Source organism: Taudactylus pleione, unplaced genomic scaffold (genome assembly GCF_031769625.1).
Source record: "Taudactylus pleione unplaced genomic scaffold, aTauple2 ptg000423l, whole genome shotgun sequence".
In the NCBI taxonomy this organism is placed as follows: Eukaryota; Metazoa; Chordata; class Amphibia; order Anura; family Myobatrachidae; genus Taudactylus; species Taudactylus pleione.
Window position 1 is genome coordinate 654,884 of NW_028284825.1, and position 12,713 is coordinate 667,596.

The 12,713-nt window shown below is 36.9% G+C and overlaps 1 protein-coding gene across 1 annotated transcript in view; it reads left to right on the plus strand.

Annotated features, from left to right (window-relative positions):
* LOC148506141 (uncharacterized) overlaps window positions 1-12,713 on the plus strand; it is a 121,937-nt gene that overhangs the window by 5,202 nt on the left and 104,022 nt on the right. Inside the window, exon 4 of the mRNA XM_088447193.1 lies at window positions 6,236-6,407. Coding sequence (XP_088303319.1) covers window positions 6,236-6,407 — 172 coding nt within the window. The remainder of the gene's footprint in view (window positions 1-6,235; window positions 6,408-12,713) is intronic.

Sequence of the window (12,713 nt, forward strand, 5' to 3'; positions counted from 1 at the left end):
AGTGCACAGGATAACAAAATTTAAGAAAAGTTTTTTAGATTACCTGCCCTCAAATACCTTAGATTGACAAATAAATAGTTCATGTATTGATTTCTGAAGTGAGCAATATTAAAATTATTATTAATTCATTATATTAACATCTTGACCATTCCACAAATGTGAGGTTAGGTAGCAATACATAGTTAATACTTCAAAGTATTATTGATCACAATGAATAAGGATAGAGACTATGGCCCTCATTGTTTTGAAGTGCTTCTTTCAGGTTACCACCCACAGCTTAGCTTGCGATCAGGGTGATGGTCACAATGATCATCACCATCGCGACCATCGGGGCTTACGACCAGACCCTAAAGTTGGGTCTGGGCTCTCGTAAGTCCCAGGGAACTTCCTGCTCTGTTTGAGCAGGAAGTTCCCCACTGACCTCATCAATGAGGTCAGTGGGGCTGCCCCCAAACGGCAAGCATTCTGACTGGAATGCCTCCATTTGGCCGGGCATGCCCCCGGCCCACCCAGCAAACGGGGCGAGCTGTCACTCAACATCGACAGCTCGCCCCATCTGCTACAAGACCCCTAATGATGGAGCGCCCGTCGCTAGCCAGGCTCACATATGTGCACAACGGAGCCGGCTCCGTCGTGCGCATGCTCTGTGGGGACCATCGACCTGGTTGCGAGTGCATCAGCGCTTGCGACCGGGTCTGAATGATACCCTATGACACTATTCTATACCTATTAATATAATATGATTGCTATGATGACCTGATGATAGATTTGTAATCTGCATTTTTAAATAACATTAAATATTAAAAATATTGTTATTTGAATTTGTCAAATAAATGAAGCAAGTTTCATTGCTAATAAGGTGCACAAATCTGCCTTGGGAGTACGTGTGGTATTAACAAAAGGGAGAGAAAGAATAAGATTCTGTGTGGGGGCACACTTATAGGGAGAAAATATAGTTAAAGCTTAACTTTAAATAAATAATACCAATTAAATAAGAGGAGTTGATTATTGAAAAATTAAAATATTTAATACAAATTCAACTATAATTAATCACTGCTGCAAAATGCGAAATATTAACTAGATCAAATCATCAAAACAGTATCATACTGTAATATCTCTGCCGGTAAACAATTACACTCTCTTTAATATTCATAAATGAATATGGAAGAAATACACTTTAAAAAGTTCTTATATTGTATTAAATAAATGCTCCTTCAAAAAAATCTCTGTGCATACATATCCACATTATGGTACTGGAAACCTTCTGATTGAAATATATATGGATAATTCACATACAAGAAAAGAATATAAAGAAAAGTATATATATTGTCTAAACAGATATTGTCTAAACCACTTCTGCTGCTTATATAATTATTATCATAATCCAAAATTGGATATTATATTGTTAATTTGTATTATTTACCAGTTGCTTTGTATTTATTAAATAAACAATTAGTTTCTTTCCTATCCTCTAGGGCAGGGGTCTTCAAACTTGGCCCTCCAGCTGCTGTGGAACTACACATCCCAGCATGCACTGCCACCTTTTGATATAACAGCATGCTAAAACTATGTGCGGTGCATGCTGGGATGTGTAGTTCCACAGCATCTGAAGGGCCAAGTTTGAAGACCCCTGCTCTAGGGATTATCCTATGATGGCAAACAGCAGAAGGGGACTAGTTATTTAGACATCGGCACTATTGTTCCTATATCCCTAAAATCCTTCTTTATTGATTTTCTATCCTGATGGATATTAGGGTTACCTACATAATAATTTAGATCTTTGCCAATTAAGCACAATACAACCAATTTAAGTATTAGTGTTTTGGATACATCTAAGAGACATTTGTGAATACTATACACAAATACTAAATGGAACACAGATACGCTTAATATGGATATATCTGCTAATTAAGGATAAAACATCAAACCAGTGGAGAGTATTTTTTTGGATATGCCTTAAGGATTTCATTTTGGATTAATTTAAAATACCCACTTGGAATTATTAATACCATTTTGGACTAAAATTCTCACAGAAAACAGATCTGCAAAAGTTTGGGATTGTTCATACATGTTGCTGGGATACCTTAGGATGTATATACCTGTATAATAAGGAATGTATACGACTGTCTGTCAACAAAACATTATACCATTCGATAAAATACATCTATGAATTTAATTTTTGTAATCATTAATATATTGACTGAACTCGGTTTTCTTTGGAATAAAATCAACCATAGGGTAAATATGCAGGAATATCCATCCTTATGAACACTGCAATATTGCAGGAAAACAACTACCATTAAAAGGATAAAAATAGCAATTATCTACAAATATAGCCATCAACAGGTTTCCAAATCATTATATTAGGGTGTTGTCTATTATATGATAATTGTTCCCAGTTACTAAAAGGGTGCACCCATGGTATATTCATATGTTGATATTTGATTTATTGTCTTTTGCATATTTTATACATTGATTTGATTCTTGCTTTTGAAATGTGGGTTTAGGAAATGTCTTAGACATCTGTTTAGACAATATATATACTTTTCTTTATATACTTTTCTTGTATGTGAATTATCCATATATATTTCAATCAGAAGGTTTCCAGTACCATAATGTGGATATGTATGCACAGAGATTTTTTTGAAGGAGCATTTAATACAATATAAGAGCTTCATAAAGTGTACTATAGCAGATTGAGTGGGAGATTTATGCAATACAGGAATTTCTTCCATAATTATTTATGAATATTAAAGAGAGTGTAATTGTTTACCGGCAGAGATATTACAGTATGATACTGTTTTGATGATTTGATATAGTTAATATTTCGCCTTTTGCACCAGTGATTAATTATAGTTGAATTTGTATTTTATATTTATATTTTTCAATAATTAACTCCTCTTATTTTATTGGTATTATTTATTAAAAGTTAAGTTTTAACTATATTTTCTCCCTATAAGTGTGCCCCCACACAGAGTTTTATTATTTCTCTCCCTTTTGTTACTACAATTATTATACATGACTCTGGGGGGGCACCACTGACTAAACAATATTGCTACCAAAATATTTATATAAGGTAGTTCTGTTAAAATTTTAATTTTTAGTGATTATTTTTGTAAGTATTGGGAGAACGTAATCTTACATTAAGGTACATTTTTTTGAATTACCCTTTGTCCTTTCCTTTGTGCGGTTTTGCCTCAAAACCCCCTTTATATGAGTACATGTGGTATATAAGTAATTGTGAAGAGTGAAAGGATAGTTAAGATACAGTAAAATATTAAAATAGTCTAATAACAAAGGACATATAGAAAAATTGCACAGTATAGAATGCAATAATGATTATATTCATCGTAGATCAAATCACAAGTAAATAATGGTATATTTTGGTCACCTAATATATGGCTAGGAACATAATGCCTGATTCAGAGACGGACGCTCTGAAAGAGTGCTCGCTCTGAATCAGGGCATTTTTTTTTTGAGCAACCTCCTGGCCACTCGCATAGCTGTGGCTGACCACCCACAGCTATTGCAAGCGGCCAGGATGATGTTTGTGATGGTCAAGACCATTGCGACCATCGGGCTTGTGACAAGACCCTTGTGGTAGGGTCTTGTGGCCACAAGCCCCAGAGAGCTTCTGGCTCTAATAGAGCCAGAAGCTCTCTCACTGACATCATTGGTGATGTCAGTGGGGCTGCCCACAAATGGCAGGTGTTCGCTTGGGAACACTTCCGTTTGTGAAGCCACCCCCTGCCACACCTACAAAATGGGGCAAGCTGTTGATCAACTCTGACAGCCACCCCTTTTGTAGTGAGCTATGGAGTGAGTGCTTCTTGCTCTCGCTCCGGGGCTCGCGCATGCGCAGTGCACACGTCGTGCATGCGCCACCATCATCCTGATTGCGAGTGCTATGCGCTTGTGAGTGGGTCTGAATCAGGCCTATAGTGTATTCAAAAAGCACCGGCAATATGATTGATATATATATATATATACGCAGACTCCAGAAGTGCAGCGCTCAGGGTATAACAAAAACAAGCCAATAGTCAATATCTTTTCAACATTTCAATCTTATTCAGATTTTCATCAGGAAATGAATAATACAAAAAAGACACCTTACCTTATACCCCTCACCCAGCAAGTGCACATGTGTGCAATCTGAGCCAGCTCAGATGGCAGGGACGCACAGAGATGATGTCAACAGCGTATCAATGCTGTGCACGTCAGTGACAAATCCCGGTAACCCAGGCAACCCATTATACAATACAGACACTGAAAACAAATATAAAAAGACAATATTAACTGACAGGACATTAATTGATCCAAGTGTAAGACACACTATGCAGAATAAAATATATAGAATATATAAATAGAAAGCATATAGTAATACAATACATCTTAAATCATCTTAGTCCCTATTAAAGCATGAAAAAAGGCAGCACTACCAAGTGTATATAATGAAGCATCTTAATCCCTACTTAAACAAGAAAGTGATAAAACTTCATTAAGTCCTTTAGGGGATATGACATCTAAAAAATGATTCCCAAAGGCCTCTTTTCTCAAAAGAATTCTGTTCCTATCACCACCTCTTTTAAGAGGCGGTATGTGGTCTATCATCCTGTATTTCAAGCTCGCCAGATTATGCCCAGCTGCAAGAAAGTGGCGAGCCACTGGTTGGCCGCTACAACCCTTATTTAATGCAGTTCTAATCGCAGATCTATGCACCCCCATTCTTTCTTTAAACTTTCTAGAGGTCTTACCAATATAGGTAAGACCACATAGGCACACAATTTGATAAATAACAAAAGAAGACTCACAAGTAAGATGATGTCTAATCTGGAGTTTTTTCCCAGAATGGGGGTAATAAAAAAGATCTCCCGTCAACATATGTCTACAAGTTACACATGTACAACTGAAGCTTCCACATGTTTTAGGTGGTAAAAAATGTCTAGGGGTACTGACGCCTCTACCAGTGATGTCAGTTTTCACAAGCAAGTCCCTCAGATAACTCCCACGAGAGTAGCAGGGACATAAAACCTGATCATGAAGTTGTAAATCATTATCAGTCAGGACCAGCTGCCATAATTTTTTACTGAAATGATTGATCTGAGGGGACAGGGTATTAAACTGAGTAACCCACGTGAATTTATTGCTAGACTCAGCCTGAATTTTCAGGGTTTTACGTCCCTGCTACTCTCGTGGGAGGAATCTGGGTCAGATGTTTGTTAATAATTTGGAGCAAGGGACACCCCACCCTTCCTCTTTGGATATCTATGTATAATTTAAAAAAAGAGGGCACTCCATTGATCTGCCATTACAAGTAAACTAATCAATTTTCATATAAACATAGCTTTTCAGTGGAAGCCTCCACCATTATGTTTTTATTATTAAAAAAATTCTAACACATGGGATATCAAAATAATAGATTTTTTTTGCACATATATTCATTTAGTGAAAAATCTATCTATAGTATAATTTAAAGTTAATGTGTTATGCATGTTGCTTGTGTCTATGTGAAATGTATATAGTTAGTAACTTACATAAAAAATAATAATTAAAATTTTTGATTTAAAAAATATTTAATGTTAAATATCTTCTGTTTTTATTTATAACATATAATGGTATCAAGTTTAAGCTATTTCATTGGTCACTCATGATTTAAATACTTATTCAATATATATTTTTTTTACAATAGCATATAAAAGTATTTCAATGTAATTTTTAATTATCAGTAAATTCGCATGATAATGTTTCTATTCAGCAGAACATGTCTCCAAACCATATACTCCTAAACACATTTTGCAGCTGTGACATTAACAATCATGTAACAAATATAATTAGGTATTTTCAGTCAATCCAAAGAAGCCACTCCATTGTATTCTATGCTCTCTCCAATTGTCATTAATACAAACCAACTGACTCATTGGAGCCAACACAATTGCACTTTAACTAGCAATTAACAAAGATTCAGTAGATAGTTATGCCATTTTACAAAAAACTTTTCATGTTTTGTTTAAATATATACAGAATGCTAACATCTCAATGCATTTGAAATATATTTATGTATTTAACAATAAATAATTTTTTACTAAATTTTTAATCCAGTGTAAATTGTATACACATACAGATGTAAGAGAAATCAGAACTTAACTTTTTATAGAACAACAGTTTTTAGCAGCTGCAACCAAAAGGTAAATGCAGATTAATTTGTGTTTGATATTGTGTCTATTGTTATCTTTAGGATTCTTCCATTTGCCGAGCAGCTATACATGCTGGACTACTAACCAATGATGGGGGACAAGTGACAGTGAGGAAGACTCAGGTCCAGACTAGTTATAGTGGATCCACAAGGAATGGAATAACAACCAGTGACTATGGAACTTGGTTGGGGTCATTTATATTTCTCACAGCAGGTATTCCTCTACCAAGTAATAGTGAGAGACATACTATGGACTTTGCAACATTCTGCTCACAGTATATAGCACTGATGTAATTTTGAGAAATGAAAGCATTGCTGTATTGTATTGTGGTATTAATTAGTAATTTTTGTGACCACTTGTTACTACACGAATACTTTATGTTATGACTCAAATTTAGTTTTTATGTACATTACCACTGCATTGGTTCTCTAGAAAGTATCTGAAAGTATCTGAATATATATTGAAAATATACTTTACTGCATGATTATCTGCAAACAGTTATACTTATTGAAGTTTAAAAAGTGTATATTTAGCATGTGCTTTATGGTAAGAATAATATACTGTAAAATATATTATTTATTTACATAGTATGGAAAATAATGCACATGGCAATATTTAAAACTTTAAGGCATAAGGGGCTATAGAGCCTCATATGACACTCAACTGGGATAATATACAGGTCCCCAAAATAAATAATGTTAACATTCTCAAATCAACATGAATGACCATGACACCATCCCAAAAAGCTGCCTGCAGGGTACATTGGTACTTGCAGATCGACATCAGCTGGAGAGCCATAGACTACCACCCATTGTCCTACAATTCAGAGACTGATAGTATAGTCCTCATTGCTATGAAAGATGTATTTACAATTGCCAATATCAACTTTTAGTTTGGCATTATTTAGATTATTGTTAGGTACTGGGCAAATGGATAAATCATTCACCTTTCCCCTCTAACTGGCTATCAGAAGCGTACAAATAGAATACAAAGCATTTATCAAAAAATGCATTGTTTTACTTAGCTTTGATGAATAAGGATAGCATCCAAACAATAGAGTCTGTATCTGTGCACACTTCCCAGTTACCATGTATCCTCAAATTAGAGACCAATTCACTTCTAATATAAACTTCACACATTACTTCACATAATGAAGTATCAACCCTACACTTTTTAGATACTTTCCAATCATAAAAAGAGATAATTATGATTTAATGCATTTAGGCAGTTGATTGCAGCTGACTCTAATTATAAAATATGAACACAATGTGGCATTAACACTACATAAAATCTTAAATTATAAATATATATTGTTTATATTCAAGCACAATAAAGAACAGAATGTAATTTATATCCAAGGCTTTCAATATATAACCTTAATTTAATCTACAATTACAAAATTGTTTATTAAAAAGAAAATATTCACTTATTCTCTGATTTTGGAAATGCATAATTATAGTTAAATAAATATTTTTTTTATTTATAACGAAATTGTATCAATGTTAATCTGGGTACTCACTGGCCGATATATTGGGCAATCAATTGATCGGCCAATATATCATTCCCCCAGTCGGCCAGTGTGTACAGACAATTTCCCTGATTCAGACCCGGACACAAGTGGACGGACGCACGTACGGCGTACGAGCCGAAAAATGCAAATTCAAGCACTCGCTCGTAATTTCATATGCAGCTAATCTTCCTCCCCATAGTCTACCAACCCCTCCTCTAGCTAACGAGCGAGCCAAATTGTGACCTTACATCTCCAATTTTGCATGCAGGGAACGCTCGCACCAGTCCAAACCGGAAGTGGGCCTGTCAGTTTTTGATTACCTGCTCGTTCATTCTGCTTACATCCTTTAATCGTATCATGCCAATCAACAGATCAATTAGCTTAATTGCTCTTCACATTATTTTTTTTTCATTTGCAATAAACTTTACTCTTGTCCGTGTTTGTTTTTTCACGTAGAATACGTACGGATTAAACAATGGTTTCCTTTATCCAAAATACATGTTTGTGTCATTTTTCATATTGTTTTCCATGTTTTGTCTGACGCATATTTTACTTGTTTAATTTTTTGATTTAAATTAGCTAACGCATGTCACTGCATTAAGCCAAATATAACTCACATTAGATTTTTAAGCCTGTCGAACACATGACTCATACACTAACCAATAGAATGGTTCCTGTTAATTTTCCAAATACATTAGCCAATCAAAATTATTTTCTTGGCTTTATTAAAACTGTTTTTTCCGAAATCCACCATTGCCATCATGAGAGCCTCTGCGTTCACCAGGCGTGAGCTGCTAGTCCTGACGGAGGTAATGGACCGGCGGATAACCAGCCAGCCTCCCCCCATCACCAACAGAGAGAAGCGATCCGCCTATGCGGAGGTTCGCCGCCGCCTGCGCTCCTTCGGCTCACGCTGACAGATTGGCCAGCTGGAGCGCAGGTGGTCGGATCTGCAACGATGCACGCCACGCTTGCTGGCATGTTTCAGACAGCGGATAGCTGAAAGAAAGTTTTTTTTTTCGCTTTATTTTTTTATTTTGTGGCCCTATTTGCGTGTGCATGTTTTCCTTCTTGCCCTGTTTGTTTATATAATACATATCTGCATGTGCATGGTTTCCTTCTTGCCCTGTTTGTTTATTTAATACATATATGCATGTGCATGTTTTCCTTCTTGCCCTGTTTGTTTATTTAATACATATCTGCATGTGCATGTTTTCCTTCTTGCCCTGTTTGTTTATTTAATACATATCTGTGTGTGCATGGTTTGTTTTTTTAAAATTTTTCGGTCTCTAAATATTTTTTCAGGATGTTTTAAAGTTTAAAAATTAATCCAACCTTAAATTGTTATCCATCATTTAGGGGCAGAGTGCAGAATACGCCAACATCGGCAGCGACGCCGTCGGCCACGTCCCCTATCCCCAACTCCCAGCCAATCCTCCTCTCCCCACCCTACCCCTAATTCACCCTCCAACCCAGCATGGCCAGACCCGGATGCCCCTCCCTCTAGTATACTTCCCATCCCTCAAAATTCACCCTCCCCTCAACCCCCCTCTCTCTTTTCATCACCCTCCCCTCCAACCACCCCTCTCTTTTCCACCCCCTCCCCCCCTTCAGAAATCAACCCTCCTCCTACAGACCTGCATTGGCCCACCTCCGAGGAGGACGATGGTGATGCTTCAGGACCAGGTGGCATTGTCAATGGTATGTTTCCCTTTTACCTTGATTTTACAAATTTTTTTGGGGGTTGTTCTCCTTTGCCTGTGCATTTTTATTTGTTAAATTTTTTGACATGTTTGTTAGATATATCTGGTTTTAGAAATGTCTATGATGTTTGGCCCTTACACATATCACACATGTCCAAACACTCATACTTGTATCTCTTGTTTACGGTACCCACCAAAGTAGTTTTTCTGAGTTTTTCTCTTTTTTTCAATTTCTTATTTTTGTCGTGTTTATTTCGAATTTACTTGGGCAAAGAATGTTGGCTTTGAATTGTAATGTTTGTCCAATTTATTTTGGGTTTGAAAATTGCATTTCCTTTGGCAGTTGTTTCTCAAACAAAATTATGGATTTTTTGATTAAGAACCTCAATTTTTAAACCCACAGAGGACCAGAGGCGGCTGACGGAGGCAGCAGCATGTGTGGAGAGGCTGAGGGGCCATGTGATAGGCATGCTGGTGGTCCTCGATCACATGGCAGGGATCCTGCAGCATTAATTTTTTTCATTTAACACAATTTTGTCACTTTTTCAAATAATAAAAAAATAGGTTCGTTTGAAGTCTCATTCCTTCTCTGTAAATATTATATTGTTTAACCTTACCTAAGTCGACTATTGCAGCAAGTTTTTAAAAGTAATGTAACTTAGATTCGAGAAAGCTGAATTCGGTCAGCTGGCACATTCAACACCTAACAATACCAATAGGTTTATTTTTTGTTTGTTATAACTATTTTTATTTTTTGGGGGGTAAGGTAAATATTAAATTAAACCTGTTTAGGCCGAGAATCTAAAACATATTAATTCACCATAATACCTTGGTGTGTTTGATTTGAGCCACTAAGCATGGTAAAATACTGCACAATTTAAATCATAAATGGATTAGCCCTTAATCAAGTTTCCAATTTGGGAACCACGTTACACTTGCATGTAATTTAGAATGGAAATGTTTGTTATAATGTCACAAAAATGTATTAAGTAAAAAATTAGAAACACAAAGTGATTAAGGACAAACAATACACACAGTGAAAACACTCGTCAAAAAACAGCCTACACCAAAAATATACAAAAACAAAACAATCAAGAACTGTTTGACGAAGTAGCATGCCAACATGATTCCACAAATGAGCTGACAACAATTTTGGTCCAGAAGGTAAATCCAATGTGTCCAGATGAAGTCATTTTTTAAGAACAGGTAGTAGTCATGGTTTTTACGATAAATATTATGGAATAAAACACACAAACAAAACAAAAATTAAAATTGTTAATTACATTATTACATGTCTACATTGTGTCATCTCACTTCATTTTGGTCAATAATTACCTGAAAAAACGGGCCACAACATCATCACGTATGGCCCCCCCACATACAGACCTCCGACCAACCTCGGGGGGGCCATCCTCAGACAAGGCATCCTCTGGCTGCATTGGGACACCACTCCTTATGGCGATGTTGTGAAATATCCCACACAGGACCACAATTTTCAGAACCATATCCGGCAAATACATGAGCTCGCCACCAGAGCGGTGGAGGCATCTGAATTGGCCTTTTAAAAGGCTGATACAGTGCTCCACCACCTGCCTGGTGGCTGTAAGTGTGGAATTATACTCACTTTGTGGCACTGGTGTGGGAGCCAAATAAGGAGTGAGCAGCCAGGGCATGCAAGGGTAGCCACTGTCTCCTGTGAACAAGAAATTACAAAATCAGGATCACTGTGTATCAAGCTTTGCATTGCTTTCTTAAAAAGGTCTACACTTACCCAGAAGCCATGCATCACCAGCTTGTAGGTTGTTTAATTTATGCCAAATCCCTGATTGACGGATGACGAATGAGTCATGTGCACTCCCGGGTAATTTTTCATTCAGGGACAGGATCTGGAGGGAGGCATCACATACCACCATTACATTCAGGGAGTGATAGTGTTTTCTGTTCCGAAAAATGGCCTCCAGCCGTGCTGGAGGCTGAAGTGGTATGTGAGTACCATCCACAACCCCTATGATGTGTGGGAAGCCTGCAATTTGGTAAAAATTGGCCTTCGCCACACTAAGGGAACCCATATCCAAAGGCATTTGAATAAAATGATGGAGGTGCTTGAAAAGGGCCTCCATCACTGCCCTCAGGATCCTTGAAAAAGAGGATTGGGAGATTCCCGCAACTATTCCCACCATGGTTTGAAAGGATCCTGAGGCACAGAAATGTAACACCACCATAAATTGCGTAAGTGGTGGTATTGCTGAAGGGCTGTCAATTTGCTGCTCAAGATCACTCTCTATTAATGAGAGAGTGTCTATGATGATTTGGGGCGGAAGACGGTAGCGACTTAACACCTCATCATCGGGCATTCCAAAAAGGGTGACACATGTTCTATATATCTGGGGCCGAGCACGCCTACGATGCCTACACCTGGGACGAGATTGAGGTTGGTCGGCTTCCGGCAGCATGGCAACAATAATACAACCAACATCAACCTGAAATGGTAAGAATTGTAGTTAAGGTATGTTGCCCCCCCAAAAAAACAAAAATATACTTTTCTTTACGATACAATCCAAAGATGCTTACATGCCGGGGTATTGTCATGATTTCAAAAACCTACATTTCAAAAGACCATAATAAGTTAAGATTTTGTGGTGGCCATTTTGTAATCTGGTTTTTTGAAAATGCACAAAAATAAAGGGGGTAATCACACATTTCGAAAAATAGGAAACCGACATTGAGAGGACTTCCACAATTTGACAGAAACAAAAAAAAGCAGAATTTGAACGCTAAATGGTTCGCATTTTTACAAGGGAAATCAAGCCTACAAAAGTGTGCAAAATGGTTCGCATTTTTACAGGGGGAATCAAGCCTACAAAAGTGCGCAAAATGGTTCGCATTTTTACAAGGGGAATCAAGCCTACAAAAGTGCGGTAAATGGTTCGCATTTTTCACATCCCCAAAAACCCAGAAAAAAAATGTAAAGACCCCAAAATATGCGAAGAACAAGACATGAACATTTAACAAACAAGTTAAAATCAAAACTTACCAATACACGATAAAGAAGTCACAGAAAAAAAACATCGTTGGGGCACAGCCAAAATAAACCTACAAAAATAAAAAAAAATAAAAATTAATTTTTGGGCCAAACCAAAAAAAAAGGAGAACCATATTTTACAAAAGGATGAGGGGAAAAAACTTACACTGAAAAAACACCACAACTAAAAAAAACACACCAAAAAATGTGAACGGAAAGTTATTAAAAAAAAACGCCTCTAACACAATCCAAAAATCCGCCAAACACAACTCTCCCCAACAAAT